Below are 21,460 nucleotides of genomic sequence, written 5' to 3' on the forward strand. Positions count from 1 at the left end.
TGCATGATAATGATATGCTACTAATTAATAGAGCTCAACCACCTTACAATCTTCTTATATATTTACTCATCGTTAGCATCAATTTTGGGAAATTCAAGACTTGCTGCTTCAATGGAAATTGCTATTATCTTTGGTGGTGGTCCCAAAATTATAGCATAAAAAAACCATTTCAAAATTATAATTCAGCAAGAATTATATACCATAGAATGGTTTCTTTCTTATATAGTACAAATTAATTCCCATCCATATTTCCAATATTAAATTTCTTTGCATTTCCTTTTAAAGTAATAGAATGACCTTGCTTGTTCGATTTTTACTCCAACTTTCAAATTTTCACATAATGTGATGTCAATGACAATGAGATGAGACTTCTCTCTCATCATATACATTCGATAAGGTCCATAAACATACGCATCAATTCATTTCTCAGTCTCCTTGTTTACTTTCTTGTTTTTTATTCAAAATTTGGTGACGTTCGCTTGTAAGATAATTTCTTCACATTTCACTAATAGAATGAGAGAGTTGGTGGCCGCTCATAATTATTGCGCATGGGGGACGCCCATAAGTTTTAAATTTGAAGTCTAGTATAATTGTTGTGTAATTATAAATTTAAACAATTATTATAACTTGTATAATCGGGTTGATGTGATGTCCACAATATTGGATAAGAACTCTCGAGTCTTCATCATAATTCTCTCAAGTCTTAACTCCATGGATTACCCAACTTGTTCACTGTGTTCAAATGGCTGTTGGGTTATCCTTTTACACAACTGGGAACAAATCAATGCAACAGATTTTAGGGTTTAAAAAAAAAAAGGAGCAAAGAATTTTTGCAATCAAATTTCATCATCTAAGCTTTTTTCATATTCAAAGACCATGGTTTCTTCTTTTCCGATTTGCTTTTCTGGTCAACAGGCGGGTTCTCCAAGAAACTAGGTGGAAACACTTTACCAATGGCTGGTGTTGAGAGACTGCGAGGGCAAGAAGCTGGCGGTGGAATACTTGAAACACTGGTCTCTCTAACACTTTGGCACGGCCTAAGCTGATCTCTCAATTCAATCTTGCCGTCTTCTCCTGACATGTACTTGTCATCCCACACAATTCCTGACGAGCCTTGCCTCCTGAACGAAACTGCTGATCTTTGAAAAGTTGCCATTGATTTCAACTCTCTCTGAAATGTCATGCATACAAATGTGTCCGATATCTGGGCATATATGTAAGCGGTGGGAAGGGGAAAATTTGAAGGAAAGAATCAGTAAAGGAAAATAAAAAAGGTTATAAAATGGCATCTGACGGGAGCAGTCAGTCAATTTGTCTAACAAGCTGTTGTTTTATCGTTTCATGCAAATTTGAACATACATAAACACAAATGGGTTGGTTATGTTGCATTTAGGGATGACAATTGTACCCGCAAACCCGCCTAAACTCACCAGCCAAAACCCCCCTGTTGCGGGTAATTTTATCCGTTGCGGGTGGGTTTTGTATCATAAATTAAAACCCGCACATGGATGTGGGTGGGTTTGGTATTAATTTTATATCCGGTGGATACCCGCATGGATATCCACCAAACCCGTAATATTTTTTCCAAATATTTTTAATTTAATTTTAATATATAAATGTATAAAGAAAATAATGTCATTAATCAAATTACCAAATAGCCAAAGGCTTAAAGTTGTGTATGTGTGTATGTGGCCTATCTCATATTCTAAAGTCATAATCTAAAGAAAACTAAAGGCATTTTTCTTCGAATTAGTATTTGAAAATATTAATCTTAATTATTATTATAGGCATTGTGTTGGATGGGTGCTTATGGTGGTGAATGAAATTAATATAATCTCTTGGAGCTTGTTTTAAATGATAATATGAAATGTAATTATTATTTTTAGATACTAGTTTGTGTTTTTTAAATGGATTTGTGTAATTTATACTTAAATTTGAGAATTTGTGTTGAATTGATGTGGAAATTTTAATTTTTCATTTACATTGTTTAAATATAAAATTGAGTATGTTATATGGAATTTGAGGTTATTATTATAAATTTATATATTAAACATTTGTGATTTTAAATAGGGAAATCCGTAAAAAAATCCGCCGGATATCATTGCGGGTTTGGTAATTGTTAAAATCTGCTGCGGGTGGATTTTTGTAAAAAAATTAAAACCCACTGCAAGTTGCGGGTGGGTTTAATAATTTAAATTTTATGCGGATTTAAATTTGATAATGACAAATTCACTGCGAACGGTGCCCATTGCCATCCCTAGTTGCATTGGATGGATAGAAGAGATGAATTTTGGGATTCAAAACACAAACAGAAAATCATTACAGTAACCAGTTAATGTTTTTGACGACATGACTAGTTTCCTAGAAATGGGGACAGTGTTAACCGGCCCCAATTCAAAGAATACCAAACACATAAGTACAAATATCTTCCGAGTAATAAATTACAATATCCTCTATATACTAAAATATTTAAGAACAATATTAAGAGCTCGATTGGGAGTGCGGTGAGTTAGTTGAACTGTCAAAATTCAGTTATTAAGGTGTTTAGTAACATTTGTAGTTGGATTTTGATAGCTTAACATATTTTTTTTTTTAACTTCTACTACACATCTATAATTTTTACTCCTTTTACAACACCTCACTCCCAAATACACCCTAAAGAAATTGTATGAAAAATTTTAGGGCTGAAAGTTTTAAAAGATAGAATTTTATGTAAATCTTTTTTTGAAAACCATGTCAATATAGAGGTACAATGACAATCTGTAAAATTACAAAGTCTAATTCATTAAAAAAAAATCTTTATTTTATTTTCATACTGGTAAAAGTTATAAATCTAAAACATTTAAAACAATTTTTTTAGGCTGCGGGCACACGTTGTACCGTGGGTAGCTCCTCTCTGATTACTTGAAAATTGTCCACTAATTAGGTGGTAAACAACCTCTTATTCTACGAACAATAGTGTTATACTTACAAACATTTAGCCATAAGTGAAGTGTGCCACATATAAATAGACTTGGCAAAATCCGGGTCCGGTCCGGGTTTTGGTGTTGCCCGGGACCGGACCGGATGAGAGAAATGCAAGCCCGGATCCGGGTTAAAACCCGGTTTTTCCGGGTGCGGTCCGGGCTTGAGCCCGGCACCTTCCGGGTCCGGGTTTTGATCCGGGTTTTTAAAACCCGCATGTGATAACTTCAATTTTTTTTCAATTTTTTTCTTTAATTTTTTTTTCATTTCTCTAACAATGCAAATTTTAAAAAAGAAAATAATCAAATAAACTCATTCAATTTCAAACTTTAAAAAAGAAAATAGTCAAATACAAATATATAACACATTAACAATGCAAATTTTGCACAAATGATAAATAAAAATTATTTCAATCTACTTTCTAATACCTAAATTCATCTAATTTCTAACTTAAACTCATTCAATCTATATATAAAATAAATAAATTAAATTCAACAACACAATAAATTTAAATAACATCTAACATATCATAAATTCATAATTATATATTTATATATAATATATTTATTTTTTAAATTTATTAAAAAACCGGGTCCGGTCCGGGTTCCGGGTTTTTTGTGTTGAACCCGGACCCGGGCCCGGAAATGTCCGGGTTTGAGAATTTCAAACCCGGATCCGGTTTTTATATGCATGCGGTCCGGGTTTTGCCCGGACCGGATTGGCCGGGTCCGGGCTGGGTCCGGTCCGGGCGGGCTTTTTTGACACCCCTACATATAAATGATTGTCGTGTACTCATGTATTAACTAAACTTGGTTTTGATATTTTATTGTTAATCTAAAACAACATCATAGGAGAAATAATTTTACAATATACATTTTGTATGCTACTTTTCTAAATAGCACAGCGCTGGGACTCGACTCCCCTATATAATAGGGGTCTATTTGTGTCTCCACATTGGAGTAAACTCGATCTCCTTTTAATATTAACAATGAAGGTATATCTCCCTCAAGTTTTAAGCGAAAGTTGATATTCGAGTTGTGCTATAATATGATTATTCAGGAGAGTCCCAAATGATCTCTAATTATAAATATCAGTAGAGTTCTGATTGTAATATATCAGTATAAAAAAAAAACATTACTCTCTCATAAATGTGAAAAAATATTTTTATGAGCATACTTAGAGAAAGATTTTTATCCAAATATTTGAAAAGAAAATCGACTTTTATATTATACCAAAAGAAATGGCAGCGTGGACATTCTATATTTAATATTGAGTTTATAGGATTACGACGTATTTCATGCTAAATATTAGTATAGTCATAAACATTGCCGCAATATTTAAAAAAAAAAAAGAAAATTTCTAAGAAGCAATGATGAAATCAGAATTGGATATGCTTTATTGTTTTTAATATTTTTTTTCACTTGTCATTTTTTTATCCTTCTATCCTCTGAAACTAAGAGAGAAATTTCCCCTTTTTGTCTATATATGTCCACTTGTTTGTCCGCTTTTACATAAACGAAGTATTATTTTTCCTTTGTGACCAAAGCTAGCACGTCTCAATATTCATATGATGAATGGTTCATGCCTTTCGTTTCTCTTCATTTGTTCATTTTATATTTCACATTCACACCTACATGCCCTGATGCCCAAATATAACTAATTACAAGTATTTAACATGACTCTTTACATATACACAAGAGAAATTCAAACATCCTGTTTTCAATCATTATTGATTTATGAAGACAGTATAAGATGACTGCCGGCCATTAGAGAACATGCAAGTTGATCGCTCTCGAACTTCTGTTTACTTTCCTGGACAACAAAACCAGCATCCAGAGACCTTAGGCGATGGAGGATCAATATCCGGAAGCACCTTGCTTGTTCTGAATATAATCCCACCATTTGATTGGCGATTTTGCATCATCCCCGCTGATCCGTCGCTCTGTGAATGCCTTAGCTCTCTGGAGTTTGTTGCCTTCTTCATTTGCTCTCGCCTCATTTGATTTAGATCACCTGAGATAAATGCATCTTGCCACACCAATCCTGATGAGCCTTGTCTTCTGAAACTAACTTCAGACCTTTGGAAAGTAGCCATGGCTTGTTGCTTGAGCTAACTAGTGCTGTGCCTGTAGAACATAGGAATATCAAATGTGATGGAGAGAACTAGAAACAAGAAAATAAATTAAAGATATAAAGAAAGAAGAGCCGTAAGACAGCATCTTGATGGAGGTGCTTTTTTAGTTGTAAACAACGTTGTTTTGACCTCAAATGTTTTAAATGTCTTTTTGAAGATGTCATTCCTCTGTGATGAGCATCTTTTGTTAATATAGTTTTGCATTTGACCAGCCGTTCTAAGTTGATTCCATTTCCTTTGAGAATGCCTTTGCCAACATTTTGGTCAAATAAATTACCAAGGAGATTGCATTGGAATGGCAGAAAGACAAAAAAGAGCATGAAGCGTTAGATTTGCTCTCTGTTACAAAATATAATGCATGTATACACATTGCTTCAACCAGAAAAGACAGTTTTGGGATCAGACCGTTGAAATGGTTTGCGACACTCAGGAACTCCTTCTTCAGCACGTTTGTCTTCAAACCATTTCACAATTCTTCGACGGGGCAGGTTCGTCACTTGAACAATGCTGCTTATCATAGCATCCTGCAGCGATTGTAAACACAAACAGAAAATGAGAAGACCATGTTTCAACATGAAAAGTCATAAGATCACAATCGATAAGCTGCTATTTGGAAGGTGGCATAGGTTTTCACCAAAAGAACAAAAAATATTCAGGGATAGACTCACTTTGACCATGGGGAGCATAATAAATAATATTTACTTTTATTAGTGTCAGAAATATTAATAGTAAATCACAAGAATTAGGACTCGATAAAGGAAACAGAGTTCTGGAAAGGGTGAACAGTACAGCCTTAAAGATAAATGGGAGTAGGATGGCTTCTAGATGGAATGATATCTAGCGGCAATTATTCCCTGTTTTCAACATGGAAACAACATAGTATTACACAAATAAGTTTGAGCATATACTTTCTTTCTTGGAACCTTGAAATCAAACTTTTTTACTTCATTAAAACTGAGGCACCTCCATCTCTCATCCATGAATTTCTTATCAGTGAATTTGACCATAGTTGTTATATAAGACATGATTTACTACGTTTAAGTCAAAAAGTTCTTAAAAATCAACTTCATTTGATATTGCCGCTGAGAATATGCTATCGGTTACACAAGATTTATAATTATCATATTTATAGCCAACATAAGAACTTCATGATTAAACTAGTAATAACTTCAAAAGCTACTTCTTTCAGCAAATCCATTTCAGAGATGGATAAAAATTTCCTTCTGTACATCAATGTAGAGAAAGCTTTACTTACAGTCGGTCGCTTTGATCTTCTATAAACCATTTCAAGTGTTTTAACTTGTACTTTCTTCAGTCGCTTTTGAGCAGACCACCTGTGCTGCCTGTCATGGACTGGCTCTTCCACCTTACTCTTAGGTTCAACAGCATGTACAGTTGTTTCTGCTACAATAGGTTCAGAATGTTTGACTTCATTGACTAAAACCGTTGGTGTCGGTTTGTCGGGTAAAGTAGCACTTAACATAAGAAGATTTGGAGGAGGATCACGAAGCATTTCAAGAACCACAGCCCTGTCTAGACAAAGCTCAGTAGCGAGACTTTTGACCTACACAACAAGAGGAAAGTGGCTTCAGAATCTGAAAAGGTAATTGTGTTTGAATTATCATGACCATGATAAAGCATCTGCTCATTCAAACCATGAAAAAAAGATTTTCCATTTCTGTTTGTCAAGTAGAGCAAAACTAACATGTTGATGGTTTCAGATGCAAGTAATGCTTGTGTAAGCCAAACATGTATCTTTATTTATTTATTTATTTTTAAATATAATGAAATACACACGCACTATATGAGACTTGAACCCAAGACCTAAGTCTTCGTAAGGCTGCCTACTAACCAGTGGTGATAGGCCTTGTTCTCAAGCCAAATACATATCTTGGTTACATAAACCAAAGGGCTAGAGGAAAACATAAAATCGTCCTTGCTTTTCCCTCCATAATTTACACTGCAACATTTGAAACTGGAATATTTCAGACATTGCATTTATCTTATTACATTACGGGAAAGGCTGGACAAATCTTTCACAAGAAATGAACCAAACTATGACAATTTGGCCTAAGATAAAACCCATCCACCTGAAACAAGTTTGCAATTTCCCCATCGTTCCCCTAAATTAGTAACCTATTATCAAGTGAAAAGGATAAAGTTTAACATACTTGATGTCCAACTAGCTTGGAACACTCTACAAGGCAAATGATAACCCAAACCATAATCAAATTATTAGGTGGTGCTCTCTACCACAACATTAAATAACATTATCTGTTTTCCAGCAATGATCAAGCTACCAAACAATATGACATTAGAAAAAGATAGAAGCCTGAGGTGCCGATGGGTAGTTTACATATCATCACATTTAGCTCCAAGATTACCACGTCACATCTTTCAATAACACAGTTAAAAAAAAGTTAACACACTTACACTAACTTTACGACGTCCAGTCTTCAAAGCATAAGCCAATTTCCGAAGTTGCCAGTTCTTAAGCCTTACTTCTCTTTCCTCTTCTTCTTCTTCATCTTCTCCATCTTCTTTGTGAGCTTCATTATTATCACTTTCTGTACCATCTGTGGCTGTATCAGACATATCCATATCAACATCCCCAAGTGCCTCAGCTAATTCAGTTGCAAGCTTATCCAAATCTTCTTCATCAATCTCCTCGTCGTCATCGTCTATAGTTGAGCCATCATTCTTAAGATCTTCTTCCAGCAGGCTAAACAGTGCCTCAAATGGATCATCCTCCTCATCACTGTCCTTAATATCTTTCCTAGGCAAACTTTTCTGTGGAGGCAATAAAACATCACCGTTAAAACAAACACTTATATAGCCCACAACTAACATGAATTACTTAACAGTACCAAATGACTTCCAAATTAATCCTCAAATCCTACAAACATAGTTCAGAGCAAAATAGGACAAACAATAAAAGATTAAAACAAAAGCAAACACGTTGCGAAAGCTTCCTTGATAAAGGTCTAAACTTTAACCACCATATAAGTAAATGTAAGTAAGTAACAAACCCAATTATTGCAATTTCATTCATGTATTAAAAAAAAAAATCCAATTTTTAAGAAGAATTTCTCACAAAAATTAAAACTTGAGAGTCCCATTTTCTTTTTTAGTTTCTCGAGCTTTCTCGGGAACCGAACAAACAAGTTCAGTTCATTTTCTTACCTTCTTTTTCTTCGAAGAAGAAATGGTAACTGGGTTGTTATTTCGACGGCGCGAAAAAGCGAGAGTGAAGCGGGTCGGAGGGTGACGCGGCAGAAGCAGATTGGTCGGTTTACGATGGTGGCCCGGGAAAAGTCGTAGGTATTGTGAAGGTGATAAACGGTGAACAGCCTTCGAAGTGGAAGTGCAAATGCTCGTTGATAAAGTTAACGCCATAATTATTAATTTGCAGCTACTCTCTGGACTCTCTTGAAATTTCAATTCAATTCACTTGTTCTGGTTTTGTGGTACTTGCACTTTTACCAGAAAAAAAAAAAAATCAATTCAAAATAAATAAATAAAATCCTGCAGAGTAAGACGTCATTTCTCTGTCCACTGTGAGTCTCTGACTGTCTTCTCGCATTTGCGAGAGAACGCGGGCTGCCAGCTCACCGTTTTGCTGTTTGGCCCTTGGGCTCAAGTTGTGATTCGGTCCACGATATAAATAGTAAAGAAAAAAAAAAAGAGAGACGATGGAATGTATTAAAAATGTACGAGTTTTTTTTTTTTAATTTACTTGTGAAATTAGAATTTTTTTTTAGAGATTTCCTTTGCAATAATATACTTTAAAAATGTTTCGATTATTGTTAGTGGTAAAATTTGAACAATGAGTATTTAGGACATGACACGTGATGATGTAGGAAGCATGTGAGATAAAATATATTACAACTTACAAATTTTATTCAATTTCTTATTAGGATTTATCTTGTTTTATTAAGTTTATTTGAGTTAGTGTTAGCAGCAATACCTGTGGAGCTCGATTAATTTAGAACAGGTATGAGACCGAGAAAAAATTGAAAATAAATTTGGATCTGTTTTAGATATGGGTCTAAACCACAAAAGAATTTTGGGTTTGGGGATTTTGTTGGATTCTCTAACTCGACCTGAAAATAAACGACAAATGGAAGTAATATGCTCTAGCACATACTATTTGTGATCCAAAGTTTATATTTTGACTACAAATGATGTGTCATTTGCTTAATCAGCGCGTGAACAAGACTTCTCTTTTTTTTTTTTTTTGAAAGGAAACTTCCATTAATTCGAAGAGGAAAATAGATACATCAATTGTGAAGGGTAAGAACCCATCCAAACAACATTTTCACATTTCTCTAATGCTAACTTAGCTAGAGAGTGGGCAATGGCATTACGAGATCTATGAGTATAATTAATGCTAACTAGCTCAAAGTTTCTCATTAAGTTTTGAATCTCCGAAATTATCCAAAAGATCTCAGACTTGCCGCCTTGCTTGTTGTTAACTAACTTGACTACGCTTTGAGCGTCTGATTCAACAATTAAAGCCTTTGCACTTGCATTCCTAGCAATCTGTAATCCCCATTCCAAGGCTTCTGCTTCAGCAAAGGAAACATCTCCATTAAATTTCGAAATCTTGATTGCAGCTGCTATAACAGTCCCCTGATCATCTCAGATTATAGCTCCCAGCCCTGCAAGATGCTTTTCTGAGCTTGTAGCAGCATCCACATTGACCTTAACAAATCCATTTTGGGGGGAATTCCAAACCTGCTGAGTCTGCACCTGCTGACTTTCCTTTTGAACTTGCTCTGGTTTTTGAACTCTTTTGTAAGCCTCCAATACTGCTTCAGCTTTAGCAACCAGAGCCTGGGGGTTTTCTATTTTTCCTTTAAAAAGCATCTCATTTCTTGCATTCCACACCATCCAACAAATCATAATCATTAGTTCTAAATCAGCTTTGTTTCTTCTGCTGTACAATTCATGCAGCAAACTCAAAAAATCCTGCCCAGTAGTTTGCATGATGTCATTCTCAAATAGAGTGAGTCTCCAGATTTTCCTTGCAGCTTTACACTCTACCAATGCATGAAACACATTCTCCACTCCGAACTTGCATACTTGGCACGTAGGCTCTTGGATAACTCTTTTCTTCCACAAATTTTCAGCAGAAGGAAGAATATTCTAGGCTGCCCTCCAGGCAAAATTTCTGATTTTCTCAGGTAAAGCAAGAGACCATATGATATTCCACTGATTTTTTCCTGTCATTGAACTTGAAGGCATGGCTGGAAATTTAAGGCTAAGGGCTGTTTGATAGCCACTCTTGACCGAGTAGAGGCCTTTCTTATCATAATGCCAGATGATTGTATCTTCTTTTGGGCTTCTAGGCAAAGGGATTTCAACAATTTTATCAGCATCCATTCTATTGAAGTGCCTGTATATCAGGCTCTCATTCCACTTGTTTTCTTCATTTATCAGCTCAGCAACTAGTGTATCTTCTGGCAAAGATGGCCTAACTATTGGCTTGAAGGTTGACGGCTTCGGGATCCAATTATCTTTGTGAATTTGGATTTTTTGGCCATCTCCAATTCTCCACCTTGCACCAGAACTGAGAATTTGTCTTCCCCATAGGATGCTTCTCCATACAAATGATGGTGTGGACCCGAGCTTAGCCTTCATGAAGTCGAACAAGACTTCTCTTTATTTTACTTGACAACAACACATCATCTAGTATGCTGCGTAATTTTAATTAAAATAAGAGATCATTTATTTTTTAACAATTAAATAAAATAATAAATTATTTCAATTTATTCATATATTTTTATATGTTTATTTTCTTTAATATTGAGAAATAAATTATTTCTATATTTAGCTAAAATTAAGAAAAAAATGACGCTTAAGTTTGAATAAAAAAAATTTCTTAAAAATCACCCCTATAGAGTTTGTTTTAATGAATTAATTTATTACCGATTCGATCCAATATAAAAATCGAGCTAAAAATCATTTATATTGTGGGATCGCATTGTGTTAAAGTGTTAACAGGTGGCGCAATATTAAAAGAAATAAAAATAAGGACATGGGATCCCCTTTCTTACATGTATGTAAGATACATGCCTCTCACATAAATAGTATATGGGTCTCACATATATACTATTCATGTGAGAGGCATGTATCTTACAATTCATGTAAGACAGAGTTTGCCTATGGACATATGATCTTGGTCCGATCACCTTCAACTTACCGTAAGTAGAGCACCAGATCGTTTCAAGTACCGAACGATTTCTTTCAATAATGGCAACTTCGTCATCATCAAGAAGGGGTTGGATGAGCAATATTCAATCAATAGCCTCTCGCGTTTATTTCTTCCTCATAATTCTTCAGATCCCTCTTTTCAGGTATTTACCGTACAACTAATCCCTCGTATTCAAAATTCACTAGTTCCTTGAATAATTTGTTGCTTTCCTCACTCTGGGTGGCACTCAAATTTGCTCCTTTTCATGTTTTAGTTTCTGGGTATCATCTGTTTCTAGGTTTTCTTTTGTTTTGTTTGAAGTGTTTAGTCAAACTTGCTAATGTTCACCAGAAATAGTGGTCTTATGATATGTCTGTAGTTGTGTACTCATGATATTTATTAATTTGTTTTAAGGTTGACTTTCGGACATCCATTACATTTTGATTTGATTAGTCTCGGTGTTGTTATCTGTTATCAGGTTTAGTTGATTTGTTGATATTGATCTTGAGTTGATATGAGGCCTGCAGCGTGATAGCATTTGTACAACCTGCCAGATTATCACTTGAAATTTAGAGTTGCTATTTTACAGTTTTCTTTAACATGGATAGGCAGGGTCTGTGAGTTCATGATTAGCAATTGCAAGCTGTTTACGAACTGAGCTACACACTCCTAGTTGAGTACTGAGTTGAATCATACTATCATAGAATGTGTTTCTGATGGTCATCATGGTCAATGGAGTCGGTTATTGACACATTGGTTTCCTTTTACATTGAGGTAGTTAATAATGAGTGAATTTGATTATGGGGAACTGAAGCACTGATTCATTTATCTTACCTTATCTTGAAGTCCTTTCAGTTAATGTACCTTTATTTTCTCACATCTAAAATCATCACTTTTGTTTTCTACCTTTGAAAAGTCCTATAGTTGAAGTAAATGCTTGGGATTCCGTGCTTTGATTTAAATCTGTGAACTGTCTTTAGTTTTCCAATTTTTGGGCTTCTCTTAAATACTAAATTAATAATCTGCCATTTTGTACAAACCATCTTAATTGAGAAAGAGATCTTGTTGTTCACACAAACATATCTCTTATCATCCATTGCTGTGTGGATGGGGAATACATAAACAAGTGAGGAAGACATAGAAGTGTGTGCTTTAGCTATGGCTTACTTTCATTTTTTTTTTGCAGGATTCCATGCAGAGCTGGCATGTGTTCTACACCCATCCATGTCACATCTTCCCAGTTGATTGCAAGTGAAATCTTTCCTGTTCCTGTAATCAAGGGTCTTCTATACCCTGGAGCTATTGTAAATGGGCTTGTCAACAACAGGACTGTTGCAAGGTGGGACGACCTATTAAGCATCTACAACTTGACCAGCGTGAAGGAAGCCTCTGCAGTTACTGATCTTCAGCGCTTGGAGGTTCTGTTTCTGCTTTCATCTTCCTCTCTGTGAAATATAAATTTAGCCTGGGCTCTCATTTCTACTTGGGGAAAGACACATGAATCTATGTGATATTTCTTTTTTTTGACTCGTCTGATTAAAAGCAATCACTTCCCAACTTTTCCCCAACAGTATCAAGGAATTCTCTGATTCACAAACTATTTCTAGAATATCATACTTCAGTGATTTGCTTAGGATAACCAGGTAATTGAACTTGCTTAATTACTGATATGGGTGCCCATCAAAGAAATTGGAATTTGAATTGGATAATACCAAATTGATCGAAAGCTATAATCTTGTTTAGTATTTTAGAGAGGACTTGTAACTGCAGGTTCCGTTTTTTGTCCCCAAAACCATGAAATGTCAGTTTTTTGTTTTTATTTTGAGTTCCTTCTCTAATTTCTGCTGTGTGTACTAGGTTCTTGCTGGAAGCTACTTCTCTGTGGCAGGAGCACTTGTGGGTATTCTGAAACCCAGCAGGATGAGTATGTTTGGGACGCTTCTTGTAATTTGGGGCCTTATCAAGGAAGGGATTCTGGGAAAGCCAGGGAACACAGATCCTTCCCAATCTGTCTATGTCTACCCGACAATGTTGATTGCTGTGCTATGTGCTTTCTCATCTATTAAGTATGATGTCAAGAAGGTTCGGAGAATTGTACCAGCTCGACCCATTGCAAAACCAGTAGCAAGCTCCTCTAAATCTAAACTTAAATGAGTTGAAATGTAATGCTTCTGATTTAACAACCGTCATTTTTGTTAAAATTGTCATAGATGATGAGTTAGTCTGTATGTTTTGACAAAATCATCTTTTGAAATTAGCTTGTTCAAATTCATTGTTAATTTTTCTGAAATTTAAAAATAGCGACGAATTTCTCGCTTCTGTTTGTTACCAAAATGGCATAAAAATATATTGAATTTATTTATATTAAAAGTAAGTAGACGCCATCATACACTGGAGGAAATGGTTTGCTCTCTGAAACATCTTTTAGTTTAACATTTCATTTGCAAAATGTCATTGGAAGTCTAGTCTGTTTTCCCAGGCACATTTAAATAGCATCAATTGAAGCAGTTAAATTGTTATACATGTTTCCTGTTACTAAACACATACTCAGACTAACAAAACCCACTGTTGCTAGTCAGCAATACCAAGTGGAATTTTTTCTCTGCTCTTGTTATGTTTACTGGGTTTTTGCTCACAATCGATATTAAATAAGACAATAAATTGCTACTGTTAAGACTTGTCTTAAATACTGGACCCTTGCCTACGAGCTTAAGCTTTTGGATCAAGTAGTTCCTCTAATAGTTACATGTATTCTGCTAAGAGAAAGGCTATCTATGCAGGTCTCTCGCTTGATCGAAATGCAGACACCTTTATACCTTGAAGGAGTTCATTCTCTTCATCCTTATTTCCGGAACGGCACCAAGAATATGTAGATTATCTAACTTGTTGAGAGAAACAAAACCATTTGATCTACAGGGTTTCTTTCAACATTGGGTATATAAGAATGCATATTCTTTTTCTATCATCTTCTATTCATTAGATTATGTTGAGATTAAAATAAATCAATTTTACATTCTTAATGGGTATCTATGTTGAAATTGTCTTTGTGAGATCTGATAACACGAATAAAAATGCATTGATTCATTTCTCACCAACATGACTATATTGCCTTATGAAGCATCTCTCCACTTTAGTTTTGTTTATACTGGCTCTAGATTAAACTATGCATATTCTTGGAAGATCATGTGTGCAAGTGACAAACAGATCTTTTTGCATGTGTGTGGATCACATGTAGTTGGAGCTGAGATCATGACCATCTTTGCTGAAGAGGTTCGGAAGCTTACGGCTTCCAAATGAGGTCAGTGTGATGAGATCAGTGTGATCGTCCAAGGCCTAGAATTTGGATTTAAGTAGTTGAAAAATATTAGTTGATTTTTTCTTTTCCCTTAGAAAGTTCTTTACAATGTGGGAATCTCCCTTTTTTTTTTTAAACATTTTGGTCTAAAGTGCTAAACCAACTAATAAAAGCAGATCTGGGTCTCTCTCACAAGAATATGATCCCTCGATGATACGGCAGAAAACCCTTTGGGATAAATATTCTGCCACTAATTATATGATAAGATTTACTTATAGTTAACTGATTGTTTAATCGCTTACCCATGGTACAATGTCAGGTGTCGTTTTTTGAGTTGATTGATTCCCGGCCAATTCTAAGATCCCTATATTTGTCACTCAGCGCATAATAATATGTAAAGCCATTAAGTAAAGCGTTCGTGTGCGGCTGCACTGGTGGGATGCAACAATGATTACATTGTGGCTGCTGGAAGACTTTGAAGGTGTGCTGTAATGTATGAATGGCAGAAATCTTCACGAGGATAGGAGTCATGGGGGATTTTTCATTTTGGGAGGGTATGCGGGATAATTTTTATATCTATTTTTTTTTTAAGAGGAGACAATGATAATTTTTTATTCATAGAAGGGACAAGGATAAATTGAAATTCTTATTCCCTCTTCATTTTCCCATTTTCCCTATTTTTATTTTTTTAAATTATTAGTGAATAAATAATAAAATTTAAATTATAAACTATTAAATATTAGTGTAAATAACCAATTTAAAAATATTTGTTGAAATAATATAAATATTCATTTGTACAAAGACTTAACACAACCCCAAGCCCGTAAACCCACGATCCATAAATCAAATCCTAAGCTAATTTTTTACATTCTCACTCATCTTTTCTAAATTATTCACACTACAGCTAGTGCCTAGGTAGTTCTTATTTTATCATAGCCTAATAGCAATGCGCGTCGTCTGTGGCCAAGCAGCTCAGCTCGTTGTGTCGTCAGTTAGCAGCTGGGCTTAGGGCATTTGTCGTGCCATAATCGGTGGCCAAGTGGCTCATGGACAGTACTTGCATCAGTATTATATAAAAAAATCACATTATTTGAATTTTGTTTTGAAAAGTATTATTTATATATTATATATATCAAAAGTTTGATGGAGTAAAAATGAAATAAGACTCATTCATAAACATTCTCATTTTATTTTATACATTTTTAGGTTAATATGATTATATTAAGTTGGAAAACTAAAAACATATCAGTTATTCGGAGATTCAAGACCCCTCGAAAATCCCTTGTTATTATTTAGGAATCCTCATCCCCTCTCCTCAAGGCTCAAATATTCAGAAATTCAGGACCCCTTGAAAATCCCTTGTTATTATTTAGGGATCCTCATCCCCTCTCCTCAAAGCTCAAACAATTTTGACGGGAACGAGAACATATGTAGAATATCAGGAATGGATGCGGCGATGTCAGTCCGCTCCCTTCCCTTCCCTATTGCATCCTTACTATAATGTAGTTAAAGCATCTCTTAAAAGTTCTTCAAATAAGATTTTATTGCTTATTTAAAGAGTCATGTCAGTATTTAAAGTTTCAAAAAACACTCCAATTAAAAATCTTCAAATAAGAAATGATTATCTCTCTTCAAATTTGTAGAATTGCTTTCTCCCTCATCAATTTATATTTTATTATATTTTATTAGAGAGAGAGAGAGAGAGAGAGAGAGAGAGAGAGAGGAGAGAGAGATAAATGCTTTAATTACCATTTAATTTTCCTTTGAAAAAGTATTTATTTGATTAAGGTAATATTAATTTATTTATATTTGAAGAGTCTTTTGAAGAATAACATATTTTTTCACTCTCTTTTGTTGCCACATAAGTAAGCAAATATATATTTGAAAGTAAAATTAATAGAGACTTTTGGAGATGCTTTTAGATCCCAACCTTTTAGAAATGTGCATTTGAGCTGCTTTTTGGTAATGAATTTCATTTATTTGGATGAAGAAAAGTAAGGGTTTAGGACCCGTTTGGGATTGTTTTTTAGAGGCTTAAAAGTGATTTTGAAAATCTAAAAGTTAATTTTAGTGTTTGATAAAAAATCATCAAAATCACTTTTGTCAAAATCAACCCCTCCTACAGCTGATTTTGAAAAGCAGAGAGGTAGTAACTTTTAGATATGATTTTGAAAATCAATTTTATCCTTTAATACAATTTCATAAACATCTTTAAAATTATTATCTAAACCCAAAATTTTCCTTATTAAAATTGGAAACAAAATCAATATTTTAATAAATTTTTATAATAATTCATCAATATAAATTTATTAATATCAATTTGTTGGTCGAATTATTATTTAATTTGTTTTACTATATTATAAATTTAATTATCAATTGTTTTAAGATAAAAAAATAAAATTAATATATTATAAATTTTTATTTTTGGTAAAAAATATTATAATATACAATTAAAAATATTATATGTACATGTTTTTATATGTATAAGTAAATTTTATCTTACATTATGTATATTTTAGTCATTTATTTTCTTTTAGCAGTTTAACAGTAAAATTTATCAAACGTGTATAACTGTTTTCAAAACTCACAGTACTTTTGAGAACAAAATTTACCAAACACTTAACTGATTCTTTTCATAACTGATTATTTTTGTAGCACAACTAATAGCAATTATTTTAGAAGTTATAACATTCCCAAACTGGTCTTTAATGTATTGTAATGCTCACGGTGATCAATATTCTGTTATGTATCTCAAAATCCATGTACAATAATGCTTTATTTTTCATTTAAATTGGCAGAATTCACCAATGGGAAGAGATTTTGATATCTACTTTTAAAATAATGATTATATTTAATTATCTATTGGAGTAAACTCATGTTTTTAACCTAATTTTTTTTACATTGATATTATAATAAAAATACTACTGATATTATATGAGACAACTACTGATATTTACAATCAAATAATTATTAGAATTAGTTTACATTAAATTTATAAAGTATTATAAAGATTTTTACCCTCAATAATATTCAAGAAACGTTTGTTCTACTCATATTTCGTAAGGAAAATTAAGTCTCCATATTTTAATATGGGGACGCGGCCAAAGTCCGAGCGGCTTCTTTTGGAGCAAACCTTGACTGTGGCTGCCATCCGCTAAAATTGCGGCCAAATTGATGATAGATTTAATCCTGTAGAACCCAATAGCATAGATTACGCACTAACTTGAGATAAATCTTATTAATCGTGCCTTCATAAAGGCAATGCCTTTTTATCAACCATTGTCACCTCTCAGCCTCGTGACCTTGCGGCTAAGCGTATCCCACTCAAGATCTCAACTCAATCCCATTTATTAAATTGAAGAAGTCAAATCTTTGAAAGAAAACTAGCCATATGTTTTTGTTTAACTACTTGAAGATTTATCAAACAACTAATAGCTTAATATATGCGCCGTAGGAAGCTGTAAAGCTAGTGTCACACAGGATTGAAAGCTGATCTCTTCTGGATTTATCTAGATTGAAAGCTGTACGTCAGACTCCAGATAGATTGACTTTTCTGGAAGTAAGAACGTATATGAATCTTCTATTGGCTTTTTCTATTGATAGATACCAACCTTGAGAAAATGGGATCCATGTAAAATTGTTCATGAACATGTCAATTATTTCATCAGAAACCCAACCTTCTGAAGGAAAAGTACGACCTAATATTTATTTACAGCCATTTGAGATTATGCATTCTTAGCAACACTCACTCCGAAATACCACAAATAAATTCCACCAATTGGGAACTGTTTTTGTGCAGTTAATGGGTCTGTTTACTTTTTCCACTTCTAAATTGTGCTGCCAATAGCAGTTTAATTTTATATGAAAAAAAGTTACCAAAACCACGTGACAGATTCCTAGATCGCGAGCTTATTCTTCTTTTTAAAATATAAAGTTTGGTTGCTCATCATTCTCGTGTGATACCATTACTTTTATTTAAGAGATAAATGCTATGAGTTATGATAGAGAGTTCGCCACAATCTCATTCGAGACAAGAATAAATTAAAACTGAGATAATAATAAGGCTGTCCCAATTTTTGAAATAATGACAAATATGTTCAAAAAATTTGTCTTCATGAAATTGAGGTGGGGTTCAATATTAATTTTCAAATTAAAGTGGCCCACTTCATCAAGAATCCATGACACCATTCCTCTAGAAGAAAATTGGGATTTTTATTATTGTCAAACTTAAGACATGAACCTTCTTCACTTTTGGAAAAAGCCAATCAACGCCGAAAAGCTAACTAAAATCGAACATGAATAAATTCGTTCATACTCAAGAGACGCGCTTCCATATCTATAAATAGGGCAGCTGACAATTAGCTTATGTCATACAGCTAGCAATATTAAACTAGCCAATTAATATTAAGTGTCTCATTTTGCACACTGGTTAATTACTGTATGGCAGTACTCTTAGTGTTTACAATCATATTAAGTTTATTAAGCACAGAATTAAGCTTCGTGTTCGCGGATATTGGCACTGCTACCGCTTATCATCCACCATACCTACGTGAGTAAAAATCATATACATATATACATGAATCATGTACATATACATACAGCTAATTGTTAATTAATTTGCACGCACGTGATGAAGCACCTTCATAGTAATGTTTTTTTTTTTTCCTGCATGCAGCAACGAGATGCAACGGCAACAGACAAGACCAGTTCCCACCGGGGAACTTGTTTGTCGCGGTGGGTGAAGGCCTGTGGGATAACGGCGCAGCCTGTGGAAGGCGTTACCGGATGAGATGCATAAGCGGTAACAACAAACCATGCAAGGGCAGCACCATTGACGTTAAGGTTGTGGATTTTTGCCGAACATCACCCTGCCCTTCAACTATCGTCCTCTCGAATGATGCTTTTCAAGCAATCTCCCGTGTTGATGCAAAAATCAACGTTGAATATGTCCAGTATGCATCTTCTCATTATCATCTCAATGCTACTGCTTTTTATTAATTTGTTGTTGATTCTATCAACTAACTCTTAATTTTATATGTGGCTGCAGGATATGACTCTTCAAGATTCGGAAAGTACAAAATGAGCTGGTGATGATATAATCAAGAAGCGTGATATATGAATATGATGCATGCTAGCTAATATATATACCTATATCTATATATGTGTGTGTGTGTTTTAATTAGAAACTTGAGAAACATAGATTATTGAAATTACAGTTGTATTGCTGTATAATAAATGATAGATGAGGTACCTGTACAATGATATTCATATAATATATTAGTTTTTTTTTATTTATTAAAACATCTGGTATTCGGAGATCACATTGATTCTCAACTAATTTAAATTCGAGCCGGATAGAACCAATAAGACGACAAAGCTCTCATAACGAGTATTTAATGCAGCTGCATTCCTAAGTCTCAAACCGATAACTTTGGTTAAATCATAACAGCCCCATACCAGCTAATCTACATACTTGTTGGTATATATTCTACGTGGGTAAAGACAAAAAAATAATGATATATATATATTTCTAAGCATTATTAATTGCAACGTACGCATCCTTGTATCCACACCAATAAGCATGTGAGGGGACCTAAGAAATGAGAGACCTTTAGTTTAATTCAGCGATATGATCGCATGGATACTTTTCTTTGTTATTGAAACATAAACGTACGACATAACTTTCAATTCTTTTTTAGTTTCCAACTGATAAAAGTATAATGTACTAATTTTATAACATGTGTTTTGGAATAATTTATGGACAATTTATTACAATAGAGAATCACAAAAGACCAAGGGACAAATTATTATTGTTATGTTGTATTGATGAACAAGGAGAAAAATCAGTACATCGGCGTGTCTTGAAATGATACATTCACTTATTATGAAAAAATTTATGAGACCTTCAATAAGAATATCCTTATGCTCTTTTAAGTTAATCCTCCGTCCTAAAGGATCTAACCAATTGAAGTGTACAATAACAAATGTGCTGCAAGATTGATATTTTATTTATAGTTGCATAGACCTAACTTTTAGGATTTTGCTATGTTACATTGAATGTACCATACACAACTAACAAGAACCACACAATTATGTGGGTCCCACAATTTATGTGGTTCTTGTTGGTTGTGTATGGTACATTCAATGTAACATAGAGGCTAACTTTTATAGAAGGTTCAAATCTAGAAAGAAATAAGCTTAAAAAAAAGAAAAAAGTACATAGTACTCATTTCTATCATAAATTTATCAAGATCTTTGAGTGAAAAAATTACCATATATCAGAATTCTCTTGCACGTGGAAAGTGAAGAGCCCATTCGGTATCATTTTCAAATTTTTATTTTTATGAAAAAAATGAGAATGAAAATATTATTTTAAAATTTAAAAATACGTTCAATATCATTTTTAAAAATAATCCTAAAAGTAACATTTAGTGAGAATATTTTAAAGAATTATTATTAGAATCATTTTCAATTCACTATTAGCATATTCAATTCTAATAATTAAACAGTATTAAAACATTGAAATTACTTTATATATTTAAAGAAACCATTCAGCGTAATCTTGTAACCATTCAGCTGTTGTATGACGACAAAGGTGATACGCACGCAGAAGCAATTAATTGATCAAATGGAAGCGATGATGCGTCATGGTGTCGGCACCACGCTTCAAACGGCTTTCGCGGGCGACGCGTATACGTTTGGTGTTGCGTTCCCTCCTCAACTGTCATTCATTAATAAGCCTTGAAAAATATCCAACCGTGCGACTAAAAATTAATTTGGGAAGACAAAGTAATGATTATATTTCAAACCACTTGTTGTTCATCGCCATCATATGCGGTGTGTGTATGTCGATCGCCAGCGTAATTAATTA

The 21,460-nt window shown here is 33.9% G+C and overlaps 5 protein-coding genes across 13 annotated transcripts in view; 4 read left to right on the forward strand and 1 right to left on the reverse strand.

The window, feature by feature from the left end:
- Positions 1-15,073, forward strand: part of LOC102616217 (uncharacterized) — a 75,561-nt gene extending 60,488 nt beyond the window's left edge. The window contains exons 15-16 of one of the 7 annotated variants that reach the window (XR_008055613.1): positions 14,530-14,592; positions 14,909-15,048. Coding sequence is in view for 3 of the 7 variants with exons in the window: in XM_052443061.1 (XP_052299021.1) it covers positions 14,075-14,167 (93 nt within the window). In the remaining 4 variants the exon portion in view is untranslated. Of the gene's footprint in view, positions 1-14,074; positions 14,323-14,529; positions 14,593-14,908 lie in introns of those variants that run through there. The other 6 variants (XM_052443075.1, XM_052443067.1, XR_008055611.1 and 3 more) reach the window with 6 other exon arrangements.
- LOC102615924 (EG45-like domain containing protein) overlaps positions 1-19,910 on the forward strand; it is a 68,864-nt gene extending 48,954 nt beyond the window's left edge. The window contains exon 4 of the transcript XR_008055639.1: positions 19,751-19,910. The gene's annotated coding sequence lies outside the window, so the exon portion shown is untranslated. The remainder of the gene's footprint in view (positions 1-19,750) is intronic.
- LOC102614070 (protein OVEREXPRESSOR OF CATIONIC PEROXIDASE 3) lies at positions 4,930-8,665 on the reverse strand. 2 transcript variants are annotated; one of them, XM_006483272.4, is made up of 5 exons: positions 8,282-8,665; positions 7,532-7,888; positions 6,354-6,662; positions 5,504-5,622; positions 4,930-5,090 (listed from the first exon to the last, which is right to left on the reverse strand). In XM_006483272.4, exons 1-5 carry the CDS (start codon positions 8,492-8,494, stop codon positions 5,075-5,077), a joined length of 1,014 nt encoding a protein of 337 aa, XP_006483335.2. In that variant the 5' UTR covers positions 8,495-8,665; the 3' UTR covers positions 4,930-5,074. The 2 variants fall into 2 exon arrangements, with proteins under 2 accessions (XP_006483335.2, XP_006483334.2); XM_006483271.4 differs by lacking the exon at positions 4,930-5,090 and having other exon boundaries at positions 5,372-5,622; positions 8,282-8,664.
- Positions 11,220-14,322, forward strand: LOC102613473 (hypothetical protein). Of its 2 annotated transcripts, XM_006483270.4 has the most exons (4): positions 11,260-11,457; positions 12,481-12,712; positions 13,152-13,456; positions 14,075-14,322. In XM_006483270.4, exons 1-3 carry the CDS (start codon positions 11,354-11,356, stop codon positions 13,446-13,448), a joined length of 633 nt encoding a protein of 210 aa, XP_006483333.2. In that variant the 5' UTR covers positions 11,260-11,353; the 3' UTR covers positions 13,449-13,456; positions 14,075-14,322. The 2 variants fall into 2 exon arrangements, with proteins under 2 accessions (XP_052299046.1, XP_006483333.2); XM_052443086.1 differs by lacking the exon at positions 14,075-14,322 and having other exon boundaries at positions 11,220-11,457; positions 13,152-13,628.
- Positions 18,904-19,910, forward strand: LOC102613186 (EG45-like domain containing protein). Its single transcript, XM_006483268.4, has 3 exons — positions 18,904-19,138; positions 19,265-19,541; positions 19,637-19,910. Exons 1-3 carry the CDS (start codon positions 19,030-19,032, stop codon positions 19,641-19,643), a joined length of 393 nt encoding a protein of 130 aa, XP_006483331.2. The 5' UTR covers positions 18,904-19,029; the 3' UTR covers positions 19,644-19,910.
- Positions 19,911-21,460: the final 1,550 nt, after the last annotated feature.

Source organism: Citrus sinensis, chromosome 1 (genome assembly GCF_022201045.2).
Source record: "Citrus sinensis cultivar Valencia sweet orange chromosome 1, DVS_A1.0, whole genome shotgun sequence".
NCBI lineage: Eukaryota > Viridiplantae > Streptophyta > Magnoliopsida > Sapindales > Rutaceae > Citrus > Citrus sinensis.

Bases quoted from the DNA above. Each gene is read 5' to 3' on its own strand.
- LOC102614070 (XM_006483271.4), bottom strand. From the start codon at position 8,494: ATGGCGTTAACTTTATCAACGAGCATTTGCACTTCCACTTCGAAGGCT. The intron at 7,889-8,281 runs GTAAGAAAATGA...TTGCCTCCACAG, and splicing joins CTTCTTCGAAGAAAAAGAAG to AAAAGTTTGCCTAGGAAAGA. The intron at 6,663-7,531 runs GTAAGTGTGTTA...CTTGTTGTGTAG, and splicing joins CTGGACGTCGTAAAGTTAGT to GTCAAAAGTCTCGCTACTGA.
- LOC102613473 (XM_052443086.1), top strand. From the start codon at position 11,354: ATGGCAACTTCGTCATCATCAAGAAGGGGTTGGATGAGCAATATTCAA. The intron at 11,458-12,480 runs GTATTTACCGTA...TTTTTTTTGCAG, and splicing joins CTTCAGATCCCTCTTTTCAG to GATTCCATGCAGAGCTGGCA. The intron at 12,713-13,151 runs GTTCTGTTTCTG...TGTGTGTACTAG, and splicing joins CTGATCTTCAGCGCTTGGAG to GTTCTTGCTGGAAGCTACTT.
- LOC102613186 (XM_006483268.4), top strand. From the start codon at position 19,030: ATGGCAGTACTCTTAGTGTTTACAATCATATTAAGTTTATTAAGCACA. The intron at 19,139-19,264 runs GTGAGTAAAAAT...TCCTGCATGCAG, and splicing joins TTATCATCCACCATACCTAC to CAACGAGATGCAACGGCAAC.